Here is an 18,909-nt window from a genome sequence, read left to right on the forward strand (position 1 = left end):
CAAATAACTTGAGGCCAGAGGGTCCTGGAGCAGGGAGCTGGCCCACGCTTAGCCTGTAGTGGTGTCACTTCGGCGTTGATAGGAGAGGTCACTGGACATCACCACGTACCCCTGTAGACAAGAAGCACCAGCCAGGTCAGAGGTCACCCAGCCACCCAGGGGCCCCTGCCACTGAATTCATGCTCGGACATTCTAGGATAGTCCTTAACTTCTCTGGACCTCCATTTCCTGCTGTTACTTGGGGAGAAAACAGCATCCTCTAGGGCTAATATGAAACCGCAGCTCCAACCCAGGTATTGAGCACTCGAGACAAAGGACTAGTCTGGATGCTTTCTTGGGCTGATGGAGACAGTTACTGGTTGTTGTTTTTTTTTTTTTTTTTTTGGTTTTGGTTTTTGGGCCACACCCGGCAGTGCTCAGGGGTTACTCCTGCTCAGAAATAGCTCCTGGCAGGCACGGGGGACCATATGGGACACCGGGATTCGAACCAACCACCCTTGGTCCTGGATCGGCTGCTTGCAAGGCAAACACCACTGTACTATCTCTCCGGGCCCACAGTTACTATTTTATCATGGGTGTTCAGACCCACCAAAACCTTCTCCAGTCCAGCTGTACCCAGTTGAGCAAACATTCCCCCTATACCCCACAGAACCATCCAGGGACCTGCAGCTCTTTCTCTCACTCATTCCATAGACTCTTCACTGAGCCTCTACAATGAGTTAAGTCTGTGGCCATAACGGAGGACAAATTCAGGAGCAGCCCCCCTGCTCTGTGGTGGTCCTATAACAGGAGCCATTCACCAGTGGTTGATCACCTCTAAAGTAATTCTAGTGAAGGCTAGAGCAATAGCATGTGCCAAGACATGTGGCCTGCCCAGGTTCAATCCCTGGCATCCCATATGGTCTCCAGAGCCTTCCAGGAGTAACCCCTGAGAACCTATGGATGTGGCCCAAAAATATAATAATAAATAATAATAATAATAATATCAATGTTAATAATAATTCTAGTGAAATAACTCTTCCTTTTTGTTTTGTTTTGTTTGTTTGTTTTTAGGCCATACCTGGATGCTCAGGGAACTCTTTTCAGGCTCTACATTCAGGAATTATTTGAGTGGTACTCAGAAAACCATATGGGATGCTGGTGATTGAACCCGGGCCAATCAAGTGCAAGGTAAACATCCTACCCACTGTACTATCTCTTCAGATGCTCGAGTAAAATAACATTTAAATTTCAGCTCCTCAGTTGCATTGGCCACACTTCAAATGCCCACATATGGTGATGACAGTGCAGGTGACCATCCTTATATGTGTCCCAATAGAGAACTTTGGCCTAAAAGCCAGTGGGCTGGTTCCATGAGTGTATCAGACTGTGCCTGGTCAGGAGTGAAGGGTCCTTGGGGGGAAATTCATACTGATCTTACATGGATCAACTAAGGCCTATAAGGACCAGTCCTTTTACTATAAGAACATCCTCCCTCAAAAGGCAATAAAAAGCTCCTCGTTTTCTCAGTTTTCTGGCCCCACATAAGGTATGTTGGATCAATGAGAGGGAAACTTCTCTTGTCTCTGCCCCAGGTAGACCAGAAAGAGATCATAGGATCTTTTTTTTTTTTTTTTTTGGTTTTTGGGTCTCAACCGGCTGTGCTCAGGGGTTACTCCTGGCTCCATGCTCAGAAATTGCTCCTGGCAAGCCCGGGGGACCATATGGGACGCCGGGATTCGAACCGATGACATCCTGCATGAAAGGCAAACGCCTTACCTCCATGCTATCTCTCCGGCCCCAGATCATAGGATCTTATACAAGGCAGTGAAATTTCACCCTGTGGCTCTCTGTTGATCTAGAAAAGGCCATTGTAGGGAGCACAGGAACTTCTCCCCTCCAATCCAGCCTACTGAAGTTTGTGTACAAAAGGAAGCCCAGGGACCAGAGAGAGAGAGAGTACAGCCAGGAAGGTAGGCCTAGAGTCAGGCCAGGATTTGCTGAGGACAAAGCAAAGGGCAGAAAGTCCTCAGGGAATGGTCCATCTCATTAAGATTAGGGTTCGACTAACCCCAGCACCTCAAGTTCTATATTAGTAAGAGGAAAAGAGGATCTCACGGTCCCCACTGAGGCCCAGTGCCCCTCAAGCAGGAGAAAATCACCCCAGTAGTTCTCACCTCATGGATGAAGACCTCAGGAGGCACATAACTGAGGTTGATCATGTGGGGGAGTGAGATCCCCAGGCCTAGGAGAGCTGTGGGAGAGAAAAGAGGGATCAGGGACCACAGACTTGAGCCAACCGCTCAAGTCCTGTGCAGGGTGGCACTTGGCCCTGACCACCAGAAGGTGGGAACCAGTATTCTGAGCCCCACTCTTGGAGGAGGAAGAACCCCCAACAGTAAACTCGCCATTTACCCACTAGCCTGCCCTCCATGACTGAGAGGCAGAAGGAGAACCCAGCAGCCTGAAGTGGGGATCAGTGTGGGGGGTTGGGTGAGGGGGTGGGGTGGATACTGGGGTAGACAGGGAGAAGATGTGAGGGGACAGGTACTGGTGAGGACAGGGCTCACCATTGAGATGGTTCAGCAACGGCTTCTTAAACACAGGACCTGTGAGTGATTGTAGTTGATCCGTCTGTAACCATGGAGTCACAGAGATGACAGTGTAGGTCCATACCCAGGCAGGAGTCAGGAAAGAAGCATCCAGAAACACAGACATGTGGATATGGGGAGACACAGAGGAAGAGCACATAGGGAGGAAAGAGGCTGATTGTTCTTGTCCTGGTTGCAGAGCCCAGCGAACTCCAACCCCAGGAAACTAGGATGGGCTAACCAGAAGAGACACTGAAGGTCTGCCCCTGCCAACTAACAAACAGTGTGGGGCCTACTACAGGCTGCTGGAGCCAATGGCTAGATGGTGTCTGTTGGCTGACCCACAGACAGATGGGCCGTGTGAGTGCAGACAGACTAAAGGGGCCCAGTGACCGACAAGTCACATCCCTGAAGGAGCAACCAGCTTGGGCTGCTGGCAGGTTCCATTCACGAGGGGACCTGGGGCTCACAATTCAGGGATGTGACAAGTCTTTGGCCATCAGCCACATCAGGCAGGTCATTGACACCAGCAAAACACAGGGGTGACTGGCCAGGTGACTGGGATGGTCAGTCCAGGCAGATGGATGCCAGGAGGAAGGACTGGCAGGCAGGCACACTTGCATCCCTTCCCAGTCTCAGGGGTCCCATGCACGAGATCCCAGCACCACACTCACGTCGATGAACCCTACGTTGGATGAGGCCACGGTGATCTGCACATCCCTGAGAGGAAGTCGGGGATCAGAGAGGGGGTTGATTGGGGGAGCCCTTCCTCTGTGCCTGTCACATTTCCCGATACTCACCCCAGCACAGAAGTGTACCCACGAAGTTTCACGTTGGACACGGAAAGCTGGAGATTCAGGTTCACTTCCTGGGAGCATGGGGAGAGCCGGGTCAAGGGTCAAAGGAAACAGAGTCACAAAGGATATACAGAGGGTACAGCTGGCCCACTATTCCTGCCACCCACCATCAGGGTGCTCATTCAAGTGTTTCCAGAGCACAGGTAAGTGGACAAGATAGGAGATAACCCAAGTAACCAGTGAAATTCTTACTGAGAGTGGCGGGCACCAGCATGACAGGGTGAGCATGCAGAGAGCATAAAATTACCAGCTTACTCAAGGTGATGTGGGCAGGCTCCCACATTTAAGCTGAGACCTGAAAGATGAGAAGCCAGCACAGCAAGAGCCCAAGGGAAAGTATCATCCTAGATGCAAAGCAGAACATGTACAAAGGTCCTGAGGCCACTGTGTCCTGACACATTGCAGGCATCGCACAGAGACCCATGGGGCAGAGCCAGGTCAGTGAGGTATGTGAAGCAAGAAATGCAGTTTCCTCAAGGTCTCCCCACTCCTAGTCAGCATGCCCCACCCACACAACCCCTCTCACCACATCCATAGAAAAGAGGGACTGGAAAGCTGAGTTGGAGGTGGCAACCAGGACCTCCACAAAGGGCTGCAATCGCATGGTGGCATTGTTGGCATGGAGCATAGCCTCTGGCGTGGCACCCAGCCGAACCTTGAGCAGCAAAGGCATGGGCTTGGGGAACTGGCGGGCCACCTGAGGAAGCGGAGAGAGAAGAGGGAAAGGTGGGTCTGTGACAGGTGAGAGGAACACTTGAGGTAGTGCTGGCCAGAATCTGGATCCGGGAGGTCACATTCAACTGAGGTGGAGAGAACAATGCGGCAGTACAGCAGGGAGAGCACTTGCTTGCTTGTAACTCCATCAGGTTCAATCCCCAGCATCCCAACTGATCTCCCAAGACCCTCCAGGAGTGATCCCTGAATGCCAGGAGTGCTCTGAGCACTGCTGGGGGGGGTGACCCACAAACAAGCAAACAAACAAATAAAACATACTAAAGCTAGGTCATCTCCCAGCAGAAGGGAGAAAAAAGACACTTCCATCAGTAGTCAGGCCTGAGACCAGGCACAGAGGGAAACACAGAGGTCTGGGCACCCAGAGAGGGAGGAGTACAGGCAGAGGGACAAATTCTGCACCCTACTTAGTATAGACACAAGCAAGTAGAGATGTCCCACTCTGTGACCCCATCCCAGATGACCTGACCAGAAATATCACCAACCTCAGGGATGAGCTGGCCGAGCCAGGAGGTGTTGAGCGTGTTGTCATCTGACTTCTGAAAACATCAGCCAATAGGAATGGGTCAGAACAACTACTCCCTGGCTGCATCACTTCTTCTGTAGACAGAAAGGCCTCCCCAACATCCCTGGTTCAGCCTTCCAACAGCTGCCCCAGGCCCGAAGGTTCAGTTCCCCCATAGGACTTCTGGGGGCACAGAGTGAAGGTAGGAGCAGTCCCCAAGTTGCAAAGTACAGCCTCACCAGCTGCCCTGTGATGTCCATGTTGAGGGCCCCAGCCTTCTGCAGCAGCAGTAGGGCTGAGTCAAACAGGTCTTGGGAGAGGCACATGGTCACCATGGCACCTGGGCTGCCCACAGACTGAGGCGGCAGGAAAGGGGTGGCATTCACAGCCAGGACTATGGGGGTGCCCAGGAGAAAGAGGAATGCCTGGCAACCATGAGAGGAAGAAAAAATCAGGGATTGTTCTGTGACACAATTCAGGCTTCTTCCAGCCTATGAAGAATCTTCCAGAACACCCTGGGTTGGGCTGACAAGGAGACACTCACGTTGATGTCCAAGGCGATGTAATCTTTGGTGACGGTGGGCTTACCCACCATGAAGTACTGGATCTGGGACTCAGGGCCCACAGGGGTGAGGCCTGGAGGTACCGAGAAGGCAAAATAACATGGTCTGCTGAGCGGGACCCCCCAAGACCTCGACTGTGCTGAAATCTCAGATCTCCTACTGCCCAAAGCCAGACACAGGCCAAGAAACAGAAAGGTTAAGACAAGGCTCTGGAGAAAAGATCTGAGTACCACAGGCTAACACCGGTGCCGGCCCTCACAGCTCGATGATCCTTAGTCAAGACAGTTTGAAATGTATTGAGTTTTACTTCCCAGTCAGGAGCCTCCTAGAATCCCAAAAATCTGAAGAAGGGAAAGTGACCCTCCAGGTACCAATGTCCTCTAACAAACGCAAGGAGGACCTCAGGTTTATCAGGCCAGATATTGGACTCAGGATCTCAGTAAGCCTCCCCACCATCCTGTCAAGCCAGGGTCCATGTGTAGTGAAGGGTGTTGAGCCTGCCCTGGAACTACACCTGTCAAGTGTGACCCCCAAAGCACACAGACATGCACAGATGCTGACACATACAGAGACATATGGACACACAGAAAAACATCCATAGACACACAGACATGCAGAGACACTAACACACCAAGAAATGCAGGCACACATAGAGACACACACAGACTGCACAGAGATTTGCATAAATACACTGACACAGAGTTATTCACAGACACACAAACACACTGGCACACAGAAAGATGTATGCACAGACATGCAGAGACAAACATAGAGACACACAGACCCATGGATATATACACACAAACAGAAACACAAATATACACACATACAGGGACATCCAAAGGGACACACACATAGATATACAACATATGCAGAAACACACAAAGCGACACATACAGTCACACACAAACATGGACAGACACACACACACACACACACACAAAAAGACAATTGTACACTCTGAAGCCTCCCCGAGCCGACCAGTAGATGTCCAGCACCCTCTGCTTGATCTCCCAGAAAGTGACCATGGCCCAGAAAGGGTCTGGGAAGGGTCTTAGGACCCATCCATGGGACTCGACTCTCACCAATCAGTGTGCCCAGGTGGACGTTGATGTCCTGCACCAGGTTGGAGAGGCTCAGGCACAGCTGCAAGGAGACAGAGGCAGGTCTGGAGCATGGATGGAGGCACCAAGGGCACCTTTGGGTGTCTTCAGGGGGCACTGAAGGTTGAGGGCAGCCAGTGTTCTGGGATCAGTAGAGCTACATGAGTGTCGGCAAGTGGAAGGTGGAAGGTGATGCTGGTGGGCAGGCAGCAAGCAGGCAGCTGAGCCAGATCCTCCTGGGCACAGGACACATAGCCATCGAGATGCTCAATGAGCTGGACTGAGCATTGAGGTGGGCAGGCCATAAGGCAGGCTGGCCACAGCCTGTTCCAGTAAGAGCAGCAGAGGTGGGCCCGGAGAGATAGCACAGCGGCGTTTGCCTTGCAAGCAGCCGATCAGGACCAAAGGTGGTTGGTTCGAATCCCGGTGTCCCATAGGGTCCCCCGTGCCTGCCAGGAGCTACTTCTGAGCAGACAGCCAGGAGTAATCTCTGAGCACGCCGGGTGTGACCCAAAAACCAAAAAAAAAAAAAAAAAAAGAGCAGCAGAGGTGAGGCAAGACCAGGGTGTGTGGCCTCGGGTTCCAGAGTCTCAGCCACCAGGTCCCAATGCCAAGATCTCACCAGGGAGTAGGCAGGGGTGTGCAAGGGCACCCTGGTTCTCCAGGGCAACCCACAAAGAGAAGAAGAGAGGGACAGGAGGCAGGGCCAGCTCCTGGCATTAATCTAGTATCATCAGATCAGATCAGAATCCTCTGCCCACCAGATAAAAACAAGAACCCAAATTCCCCTAGGACAGAACAGCTCTGAACTACCAATCCCAAAACCAGCCTCCTGGTGTGGAGGTGGGTGGGGGGAGTCCTGGAGAAAGAGAGAAACAGGATCCCAGCTGGGCCATGTTGTTTCCCAGCTCTGCCAACCCCACTGGCTGAACAGCACTGCCTCACCCAATGTCCAGTGTAGAGCTTGCGCTAGAGCCAGAGGGCTATGCTCTGCCCTAGAGAACCTGGTCCATCAGTCACTGCCCTGGGCATCATCCCCACTTGCCTTCGCGGGGAAACCAAGAAGTTTCAGTCATGGTTCTGCTAGATGGGATGGTAACCATAACTGCCCCTTTCCATCTCCACCACACCTTCTCATGCCTTCTGAGTGAAATGACGCCCCTTGCAGAGGGGGGCTGTTACCTTGCTTCGAAGGACTGCTCTGAGGTGCTTCTGCAGTGGCAGCAGTGCAGGAGGACTGGAGGAGGGAAGAGGTAGGGAATGAAGGGCTGCCTCTGTCATATCCCAGCATGAAGGCAGAATCCCCTGAACCCCGGCCAGAAGCTCCCCTACCACATCCTCTCACAGAGGGGGCTCTGTTTGTGAGCCTCAGGTTCCATCCTCTGAACTATAGGAGAAAAGGCACGAGTGCTCTGAGGTCCCAAGGTGACATTCGGGTGCAGGTGGAGTATGAAACCCCTGGGCCATTACTTGTGGCCATTACTTGTGATGATGCCCTATAAAAACACGCTCTTAAACCCCTGAGCAATCTCTAAGGTTTAGGTGTTTGCCTAGCTTAGATCAATGGGCATAATAACGACCTCCTTGTTCTACATAGATTGTCTTGGTTTGCTTGATTAAGAGAACACCCATTACAACAGCCCCAGGGACCCCCCAACCCACTTTGTATTCACTGTTCCCCAGGGTGAAGATTCATGTGTGACTTTGGGCAAGTCCAACTCCCCACAACCACCACCACTCAGTCTAACCCTTGACATCCTCAGCCAGAGAATAGATCTGAGACCACGGCTCTCTCAGACCCTGTGCAGTATGGGGAACAAGTCTTGAATCAGACCCTCAAGAAGGGTCCAAGAAAGGACGTGATAATCTGGGAGTGCTACAACACTGTGCCCCACAGCTACCCACCTTTTGAGGCCACCAAGAAGGAAGTTGTTGTTCAGGAATGAGACACAGGAAGAGATGCTGACCAGCGGGCTCCGGATGGAACTCTGGGTCACCTGGGCATCAGCCATCAGTTCCACAGGCAGCATCAGCTCCAGGGGCTCAGGGCCACTACAAGATCAGTCTTGAGCTCCAGAAATAGTCTCTGCACAGCCCACCCTAAACTATGCAAGACTCTGATAAAAATTATCCTCCTTGATATGGGGCAGGGATCTCCACGAAGGGTGGGGCTGACCTGGAGACCCCCAAACTCTAGTCAGAGTCTGAAAATTGTAAAGTAGAAGGTGTAAACTCTGGTTTCCAGTACCCTTGCTGTGGGACTCTGTGCTTACCACTCATCCTGTGCAACCTATTTCCTCTTCTGTAAAATGCATGTATGCAATGAACCCCTCTCATATGACCTGTGCAGTCCAGAGTCAGCACCAAAAAAATAGGAGTGTCTGGCCATAGAAGACCAAGCAAGACACCCAGATCATGGTTTAAAAGTGAAATGAAGGACCAAAGCTGGTAAGGCATTAGCCTTTCATGCTGCCCACCCAGGTTTAATCCCGTGTCCCATATGATCCCCTCAGTACTCTAGGAGTAATTCCTGAGCCCAGAACCTCAGAACCAGGAGAAACTCTTGAGTGCTACTAGGTATGCCCAACCCCTCCCCTTAAAATGAGATGTGGATCAGAGACAGCACAGTAGATAGGGCATTTATCTTGCACATGACCAACCCAGGTTTGATTCCCAGCATCTCAAATGGTCCCCGAAGCCTAGCAAGAGTGATGATCCCTGATTGCAGCATCAACAGTAACGTAACCCCTGAGCATTGCTGGCTGTGTGAAAAAGAAACTGAGATTTGTGATTGACAACATAAATGGTAGCTCCATTTATTCATCACCTACTGTGTTGGAGATGCAATTTCAATCACAGAAACAAATTCATTCATTGCCACCCTCAGGGTGCTACACTGCCAGGTTCAACCCATTTTGCAGAGAGGGAAATTGAGAACTAGAGAATGTAAGCTGGATCTGAGATTTCAGAAGTTCTGTCACTGTCACTGAATGGTGGGAGGGAGAGAACTGGGCAGGGGATTGAAGAACCTGAGTACAGGTCCTGGGGGTGACCAATCCTTCCCCCCTCAGCCTGCCTCCCATCCTACCCCAATTTCAACAAGGATCTGCACTCACCGAAAGATCCTGAATGTAAAATTGGCTGCTGCCAGCACACGTACCCCGAAACCAGCAATAAATTTCAAGTGGAGGAGGGGTATGTGGACATCCAGAATCTGGATCCTGCAGTAAAGGAATCAAGGTATTGAGTGGTCCCCATTAAACCACTGAACTACCACTGTACCCAGGTGTGGTACCCTGAGCCCTGCCCACACTGTTGGTGTTATATAGGACTTCTAGGTGCTTTCCTTGAATACAACCCATCCCAATTCCATCTCTGCACTTCAAATTCTTCCAAGCAGTGCTGGGAATGGGCCCCCAACACAGAGCCAGGAGTAGCCCTTCAAATACTACTGGGTGTGTGTTTCCCCCACAAAAAAGGGAGGCTTTCTGATCAGTGAGGTGAGGAATAGAGTAGTGAGTTCTCTTATACCAGGGAAAAGATACAGGGAATATGCCCACATTTGGGCAGAAATTGGGAAAAATGGTTGCTAATCAGGCTCAAATTTGTGTCTAAACTCAGTGTTCAGCCTCCAGAGGAAGTGACAACCCTGAAGACCCACAGACCACCATCTTGGCCTCTGGAGACAAAAATATACTTATTCCAAGTCCACTGAGTCCCTCGTCTCCTAAATCCTCTTGTGCCCTCTCACTGGTCTCTGGCAGGTCTGGTCAGGTGGAGAATGTCTTCAGAGATGGTCACTCATGTAATAAAGGGGAGCACTCACTTGGCAGGTGGGAGCACTTCTGAGGGTGGGAGCACTTACCTGGTCAGCTGAAGCTCCTTCCCACTAAGATGCCAGAAGTGGGGAACAGTGACTTGCAGGGCTTCCTGGAGAGGGACCTTCCCGATGTCAGACACTAAGGGAGCCGGAGCAGCATGGAGTCAGGCTCCCTGAGTGAGACCCCCATCCCCAACATCCTGAGCAGGAAGGACTTGGGGTTAGAAGGGACACGTCCCCTATGGATCTGGGGTCCACACAAACCCGACTTTGGAAACACAACTACCAAACCCCAAGAGGAATGCCAGGCCCTCCTGCTCTCACATTTGCCACTATAGATCCCAGCTCCTCAGAAACAACGCTGGCCTCTGCGCCTCCTGCAAACCTCCTGCCAGGTTCTACCTGCTCCCAAGTGGGAGGACCCCCAGCACAACAGTCCCACCAGGGCCTGGTGAGCAGGGAGGAGTCAGTCATATTTGGGGGACACTGGTAGGATACAGCCACACCTGGAGACTATTGACTCCAGAATGCTTCCAATTCTGGATGCAAGCTGATGTTTACTCTCTGTGCTCCCCTCAGGTTCCCATCTATTTGTTCAAGGCATTTGTGACAGCATCTGGCACCTATGGTCTCTGGGAAGGGGCACTGGAAGTGTCACTTATTACTGTTATCATCTAGGCTCAGATTAAGGATGAACCTCACAGCTCTGGGACTCCTGTTTGGGAAGTAGATTCTGGATGCTGGCAATTCCCTAAAAATCCTCTGAGCTACTGACCAGGCTGGCAGGTTGGAAGAACCCAGGGGAGTTAATTAAAATGAGTGGAGTTAAAATAAGAGGTACAGGGCCAGAAGATAGTATAGTGGGTAGTGAGCCTATCTTGCACCTGACCAACTTCGGTTTGATTTCTAGCAACATATATGTTCCCTTGAGACGCCCCAAAAGTGATCTCTGAGTACAGACAGGGTCAGGTGTAAGCTCTGAGCACTGCTTGGTGTGGCCCAAAACAAAAATAAATAAATAAATAAATAAATAAATAAATAAATAAATAAATAAATAAAATGAGAGGTAGTGATGCTAGCCTGAAGCATCTGGTGAGTGCTTTGCCAGGCCTGGTTTCTCTCTCTCTCTCTCTCTCTCTCTCTCTCTCTTCTCTCTCTCTCTCTCTCTCTCTCTCTCTCTCTCTCTCTCTCTCCCACTGTGCAAAGTCTCTGTGCCTCTTTGGGCCTCAGTTTCCCCAAACATGGAGCAGAAAAGCAATGATCTCTATCAATGCCCAGCACCTCTTTCCAACCTAGTCTTCTGCACTGGGCTGAGGCCACATCCAAATCTCAGGGCCTTTCTAAACACACACACACACACACACACTTGTGTTGACTCTGAAGCTTGCGAAAGGGTCCAGGGAGGGTCCAGCATGTGCACACAGGCCTGCCCCGGCTTCCGGTGAACAAATATAGGCAGGCACACCTGAGGGCCCTCTGAGACAATGGAAACTCATATGGGATGGGCAAATGGTGCATGGGTGCCAGGGGAAGGCAACGGCATTCATGCATGGCTCTATGCACCAGGCACGATCTAACACGGATCACTGAACCTTCTCACTGCCCGCCCATCTGCCCGGATCAAGGTCCTGGAAAGCTGTTCATGCCCCAGCAAAGTCTGTGGCCCCTGAGACATGACCTCACTGCTTCATGAACTAACTTCCTTATGCTATTATGTGAGTTAAGTCTGATCTTGAAAAAACATTTCTGGTTTCTCACCCTTGACCAGCTTTCATGGCAGCCCAAAAGCCTCTCCAGGATCCTGGGAATGGGGAGCTTAGGTTTCAGCACTGTGCCTGCCCCAGAGATTGAATAGAACCTGGATGGTTGGTTGAATCGTAAAATAGAGCATCACCCCAGAGGACTCTGCCCCAGGCCTAGCCTTTCCAGAAGGCAGATGTACTCAGACAACTTCATTCATGTATGCCAAGGTACCCAGCCACATCCGAAATTCTATCCAGGCAAGCACCTCCCCTGCACACTGGCCCAGCACTCAGACACACATCTGAGCATCTCTCCATGTGTTTCTCAGCTCACACGCAGAAACACACAAGCAAGCGCTTCACAGCAACCTGGGCCCATGCACCCCCCTCAGACATTGAGCATAGTCAGGCCCACCCTTTTGCAGTTCATCTGATTCGTGGCAAGCACAATTATTTGACATCTAGCTCTCACGCATGCAATAACTATTCACCCAGCACCACTGCATCAGGCTCCATGTGGGGACCAGGGTACATGGTGGAGAAATTCAAATCTAGGGGCCTTGGGGTTCCTAGATACACATGAGTGCCAAATATCACACTTGCATGCACAGGGATTTATGGTTGCTTCATCTCTTACCGTAGTTCAACATCGCATGGTTGAGTCTGACCACGATGCCCGGCCTGGAGGCGCCAACAGGCAGCATCAGTGCCAGCAGCAGGCCCAGTCCACATGCCCAAGCCATGGAAGACTGGCTACTGGGCCCCCAAGATCTGTGGGCTGAGAAGAGGGCATGTGTCAGGGAGCTTGTCTTGCATGTGCCCTGGGGGCTGCTCACAACCCTCACACCAACCTGGAATTTACAAACCCTTTGTGGTGGGGCCAGTCCTGTCCCCCAGACCCCGAGCATTCACTCCTTCTTGAAAGGCCTTCTCCTGCCTGCTTTGCTGGAACCATAGAGAGGTCTGGGCTACAAATGTCTCAGATGGGCCCAAAAGATACCATAGCAGGTGAGGCACTTGCCTTGCACACGCCCAACCCAGGTTCAATTCCTGGAATTCTATATGGTCCCTCAAGCACTACCAGGAATGATTCCTGAGTGCAGAGTCAGGAGTAAGCCCTGAGCATCACTAGTGTGACTCAAAAACCAATATATAAATAGATCAAAAGTAGGTCCGTCGGTGACATTCAGGCCCAGAGATAACATTACCTGGCCTAAAGTCACATGGCTAGCTTAGGGAGACTCCATATGGGGAAACAGGGTAGCTGCCTATCCCAAGGGGAGAGCATAGGCCCTTGCTTTGAAGTCCAACACTGAGCCATGGCCTCAGCAGTCCAGCCCCATGTGGCCAGTCAGCACCAAGAGGCCATAGGAAGACCCAATAGAATAATATAGAATTATAGGGGCCGTTGAGGTGGCGCTAGAGGTAAGGTGTCCGCCTTGCAAGCCCTAGCCAAGGAAGGACCATGGTTCGATCCCCCGGCTTCCCATATGGTCCCCCCAAGCCAGGGGCAATTTCTGAGAGCTTAGCCAGGAGTAATCCCTGAGCATCAAATGGGTGTGGCCCCAAAAAATAATTATAATATAGAATAGAATAATAGACACCCCCAACCCCACCATCTCTCACAAGACCTTCTAACCCCACCTAGCTAGTTGAGTTTAACTGTGTTCAACTCAGAAAGGAGAGTCAGGCAGAAATGAGGGGTTCACTGAAAGCCAGTGGGGTGGCCCTGGCTCCTCACAGGGTTCCAGAAGACCTTGAACTGAACAAATGGAGAAGTTGAGGCTTCCCCCTGAAGGAGCACAGGTCCCATCCCTGATCCTACCTCACTTAGGTTCCCTGGGGAAGACAGCCTCTGAGCCTCAATCAAGTCCCCTTCTCTCAAGACCTCAGGCAAGTGTGGAAGCCACTTTATAGGGCTCCCTTGCATGCAGGGTCCTCTGGGAAGGGACTTCAGGAGGGCCAGTTTGCTTGCGGTTGTGAGTGTTTTCCCTGCAAACACAACCTTTGCCAAGGTGTCTCATTAGAGGGTGCCATGGGGCTGCCACGTAGCCAGGCCCAGCTGCCAACCTCTGCAAGACCCTGGGACCAGGGGCTCACTGGAAGGACCCCCATTACTCAGCCTGGAGGATTTGCTGGTTCCCAACACCATCAGATTTGCTGCCATCATTCTGCAGGGTCTTCCAGCGCTCCCACAAACAGGGCTCTTCTGGAACTCCAGCACCAGCTCCTGACAGAGCCCTGAACTTTGGTCATAAGCCAAGTCCTGACTCAAAGAGCAACAGACAAGACAGTGTGAAAACTTCACTTCCTACTCTACCCTATACAGCCTCTCTCTGGATATGGCCCATTCAGGACTCAAGTCCCTCACACCTTCCTTTGGTATCAATTCCACACTCAACCTGGCCATCAGGGTCAAGAAAGTGTGTGATATAAGGAGTGTATGACATTATGTGTGTGGGGTGGTGTGAGGGTCTACGTGTGGTATTTCTTTATATATATATGTATATATATATGTGTGTATGTATATGTATGTATATATAATCTTTTGGTTAATTAACCATTATTTATAAAGTTATTGATAATTGAGAATTTGTTTTGGGTTTGGGGGGTTTGTTTTGGTTTTGATTTTGTGTCACACCCGGTGGTACTCAGGGGTTACTCCTGGCTTTTGTGCTCAGAAATCTCTCCTGGCAGGCATGGAGGATCATATGGGATGCCGGCATATGAACTACCATCGATCCTGGATCAGCTGCTTACAAGGTAAACACCCTATCACTCTACTACCTCCAGCCCTGATAGTTGAGGTTTTTTGTTTGTTTGTTTTTTGGTTTTTGGGTCACACCCAGCAGTGCTCAGGGGTTCCTCCTGGCTTTACACTCAGAACTCGCACCTGGCAGGCTCAGGAGACCATATGGGTTGCCGGGATTCAAACCACCCTCCTTCTGCCTGCAAGGCAAATGCCTTACCTCCATGCTATCTCTCCCACCCTGATAGTTGAGTTTTAAGCATAAAATATTTCAACACCAATCCCACCACTAATGTTAACTTCCCTGCAACAGTGCTCCCATAGTCTATCCTCCACATTCCATCTGCCACCTTGATAGACACATTACAAAGCTTGATGGTCACACCTTAGATCTGAGGTTTTTAGTATTGTTTAGTTTGTGCCTTGGATTTATAGCTACACCACTCTCCCACATCAGCAATATAACCAAAGCTCCAATCCTTATTCCCCCTGATTTCCCATCCCCATTAATACCCTTCTTTATCTTCTTCCCTGCCTTGATTTTTCTCCTTCTCTATCCTCCTTCCTAGAAGTCTGGGGTCAAGGGTGAACCAGGCATGCTCTCTTTACTACATTCCATTTTCTTATCCAGTTATTCTATATTCTTATGTGTGTGAGTGTATGTATGTGATTATGAATGTGTGTTGTGATTGTATGAATATGTGTGTCTGTGCGTTTTGTGGGTACATGTTTGTGTGTTAATTGAAAGTGTGTGTGTACATGAAACAGGCCTGTCACATCTTCACTGACTGTTACAGGCCTTACAAGCACCCACGAGTGCTGCTGTGAAGCATTTTGTGTCTGTATCTGTCCATGTTAGCTTGTTGAGTGTCTGAGTCTGTGTTGGAGTGGTGGCAGGTGTGGGTGCGTGTGTGTATATGTGTGGTGTACCTGACACCTTCGGCAAGGCATTGTGTGCCTGTCTGCTGCACACATATGTACAGGGCAGGCTCCTCTGCATGATTTACCTGGGCCAAAGGCCCCATCAGCCTCCGGGCCCTTCCCTTCTCCAGCATCCTCTCTGGCTCCCAGTGGCTCCCACCAGCCCAAACACCAGACCAAGAGCTAGGTTCGCCTCTCATGCTTAGGCTGCTGATCTGAACTGCAGCCATTGCTCAGTCTTCTTCTGGGGGTCCACAGCACACTGTCTGGTCCTGCAACCCAGCCAGGGCACCTTGTCCTATGCAATGGGTGAGGACAATCATGAGCTCCCTCACATCCTGCCTACTTTGTTCACCCATGCTTCAAACCATACCTACAGACCCTTCCCAGAGCCCAAGCAAATAGCAGGCGAGGAGAGGGGCCACAAATATTGACAAAAGCCATAAGTGTTTGTTCTGAGCAAACACACTTCCTGCATTCCCAGCACAGGAGACAGTGGATGAAGAGAAAGCACAGACATAATGGAAGAGCCTCCTCAACGTCTCCTCCCCAGAACCACAGCATGTACCATTTGGTGAGCACTGCATGTGGAGGGTATCCTGTGAGCCACTTACCTACATCTCAGAGATTGGTGCTGCTCAGCCCACACCCAACACCAGCACCAAACTTTACAGATGCTTTAAAGATATACAGGGAGGGGGCCAGAGCAACAGCACAGCAGTAAGCCATTTGCCTTGCACATGGCCAACACCGGACGAACCCCAGTTCGAATCCCTGCATCCTGCCAGGAGCAACTTCTGAATGCAGAGCCAGGAGTAACTCCTGAGTACTGCCAGGTATGATCCAAACAAACAAACAAAAAAGATACTCAAGGAGAAGGAAATGGATGTGCATATATTTAAAGATGCTCCTAACTGTCTCAGGGTTTCTCTTCATCCTATGTGGTTTTTTTTGTTTTTTTTTTGGGGGGGGGTAGGGGGAGGCACACCCAGCAGTCCTCAGGAATTACTCCTAAATCTTTGCTCAGGAATCACTCCTGGCAAGCTCGGGAGACCATATGGGGTGCAGGAGATTGAATCAAGGTCAGGGCTGCATGTAAGGTAAGTGCCCCACCCACTGATTATCTCTCTGACTCATCATCCTGTGTTCTTCAGATTTCTGCATTAACAAGTGACCACCAATGTTCACATCACTAATCATCAGGGAGATGCAAATCAAAAACAACAATGAGGTACCATCTCACACCACAGAGACTGGCACACATCGCAAAGAACAAGAACAATCAGTGTTGGTGGGGGTGTGGGGAAAAAGGAACTCTCATTCACTGCTGGTGGGAATGCCTTCTAGTCCAGTCCTTATGGAAAACAATATAGATATTCCTCAAAAAACTGAAAATTGAGCTCCCATATAATTCAGCTACAATACTTCTAGGGATATACCCTAGGGCAGTGATGGCTGCACAAAACTGAAGAATTTCCTCAAAAGTGCCAGCACGTCAATTAAACCTTAATAACAAGGTTTTAGTATCTAAAATCTCTGCAGCACACACCACATATCTTAATTGTGGACCTTCCCACATGCCAGCTGCAAAGCCTTCGCGTGCCACCTCTGGGATGCGTGCTATAGGTTCGCCACTGCGGCCCTAGGGCCTAGGAACTCAAAAATGAATACAAATCTCTTTTCCTTACACCTATATATTCATTGCAGCACTATTTACAATAGCCAGACTCTGGAAACAACCAAGATGCCCTTCAACAGATGAATGGCTAAAGAAGCTGTGTTACATATACACAATGGGATATCATACAGTCATCAGGAGAGATGAAGTCATGAAATTTCCCTATACATGGATGTACATAAAATCTATTATGCTGAGTGAAATAAGTCAGAGGGAGAGAGATACACACAGAACACAGAACAGTCTCGTTCATCTGTGGGTTTTAAGAAAAATAAAAGACATTGAAATAATTCCCCAAGATGAGGGCCGGAAGGACCGGCTCAAGATATGAAGCTCACCACAAAGAGTGGTGAGCGCAGTTAGAGAAATAACTACACTGAGAACTATCATAACAATGTCAATGAGTGAGGGAAGTAGAAAGCCTGTCTCGAATCTGGAGGTGGGGGGTGAGGGAGATGGGGGCATCAGTGATGGAAATGTTGAACTGGTGAAGGGGGGGTGTTCTTTTTATGACTGAAACCCAACTGCAATCATGTTTGTAATCACGGTGTTTAAGTAAAGATTATTTTTTTAAAAATGACCACCAGCTTAAAGTCTACCTTCAAAAGTCCCAGTGATGGGGCCAGAGAGATGGTGCAAGCAGTAAGGCATCTATCTGCCTTGCGTGTGCTAAACTAGAACGAACCGCGGTTTGATCCCCCAGCATCCCATATGGTCCCCCAAACCAGGAGTGTTTTCTGAGCACACAGCCAGGAGTAACCCCTGAGCATCATTAACCTGGTGTGGCCCAAAAACAGAACAAAACAGAAAAGTCCCAGTGGCTCTCCATGTCCTCATATCCACACTCACACAACACACACACATACTTACTCTCTCTCTCCTCTCTCTCCCCTCTCTCTCCTATCTCTCCCTCTCTCTCTCCCTCTCTCTCTTTCTCTCTCTCATCCAGACTATAGATGCAGAATGGTTGCTTCCTAGAGAGTCCAAGAGGAGATACATATCCTAGTCTTCATCTTTTAGAAGACACCTTCATTCCTTGGTTCTTCACTCCTTCCTCCATCCTCTCAAGACAGAAAGTTGGGCTGAGGAATCTTCAAGCTGCCTTTTCTCTCTCTGCCTTCCATTTGCATAGTTGGAGAGAGACCCATATGATAAAATTGGATGCATTAGGTTCCAGGCCCCTCTGGTGAACCACAGACACTTAGCCTGTGATTCGAGCCACTGTCATCAGAAGCCAGCATGGAACACATGTTAACATTTCAGTTCAAAGAAACCCACCATGGGCAGGGCTGACAGAAAGCACAGTTTGACATTTCCACACAGTCAGATTTTTTTAATAAAGCAGAACTTTATTAAAACAGCAACTCAGTGTGATGTGTGTAATAAATGTGTGACGATGCTCTGTGTCCAATCAGTGAGAAGCTCAGCATTACCAAATGTGTTCCTTTGTGGAGCCAGAACCATAGTACATCAGTCAGGGCACTTGCCTTGCACATTGTGGACCTGGGTTCAAACTCTCATATCCCATATGTTCCCCTGAGTACTGTAGAGAGAAAACCCTTAGCACCACCAAGTATGAACCAAGAAAAGAAAAGAAAAAGAAATGCACTTGCTTGCAACCCAAGAAAATAGCAGATCATGACAACCTGAGGCAGGAAGAGGTTTGGGA

General features: G+C 50.0%; 1 protein-coding gene across 1 annotated transcript; it reads right to left on the bottom strand.

Moving 5' to 3' along the window:
- Positions 1 to 12: 12 nt before the first annotated feature.
- Positions 13 to 12,635, bottom strand: BPIFB2 (BPI fold containing family B member 2). Its single transcript, XM_049779465.1, has 15 exons — positions 12,530 to 12,635; positions 10,196 to 10,289; positions 9,447 to 9,551; positions 8,236 to 8,382; positions 7,513 to 7,567; positions 6,313 to 6,373; positions 5,209 to 5,300; positions 4,904 to 5,089; positions 4,645 to 4,698; positions 3,954 to 4,124; positions 3,371 to 3,438; positions 3,245 to 3,290; positions 2,550 to 2,613; positions 2,157 to 2,233; positions 13 to 111 (listed from the first exon to the last, which is right to left on the bottom strand). Exons 1-15 carry the CDS (start codon positions 12,633 to 12,635, stop codon positions 49 to 51), a joined length of 1,389 nt encoding a protein of 462 aa, XP_049635422.1. The 3' UTR covers positions 13 to 48.
- Between the last annotated feature and the right edge of the window lie 6,274 nt (positions 12,636 to 18,909).

This window comes from Suncus etruscus, chromosome 9, assembly GCF_024139225.1.
Source record: "Suncus etruscus isolate mSunEtr1 chromosome 9, mSunEtr1.pri.cur, whole genome shotgun sequence".
In the NCBI taxonomy this organism is placed as follows: Eukaryota; Metazoa; Chordata; class Mammalia; order Eulipotyphla; family Soricidae; genus Suncus; species Suncus etruscus.

Coding starts and splice junctions, on each gene's coding strand:
- BPIFB2 (XM_049779465.1), bottom strand. CDS start 12,635: ATGGCTTGGGCATGTGGACTGGGCCTGCTGCTGGCACTGATGCTGCCT. Junction 9,552..10,195: donor AAGGAGCTTCAGCTGACCAG/GTAAGTGCTCCC, acceptor CCTTTACTGCAG/GATCCAGATTCTGGATGTCC. Junction 3,291..3,370: donor GGGTACACTTCTGTGCTGGG/GTGAGTATCGGG, acceptor ACTTCCTCTCAG/GGATGTGCAGATCACCGTGG.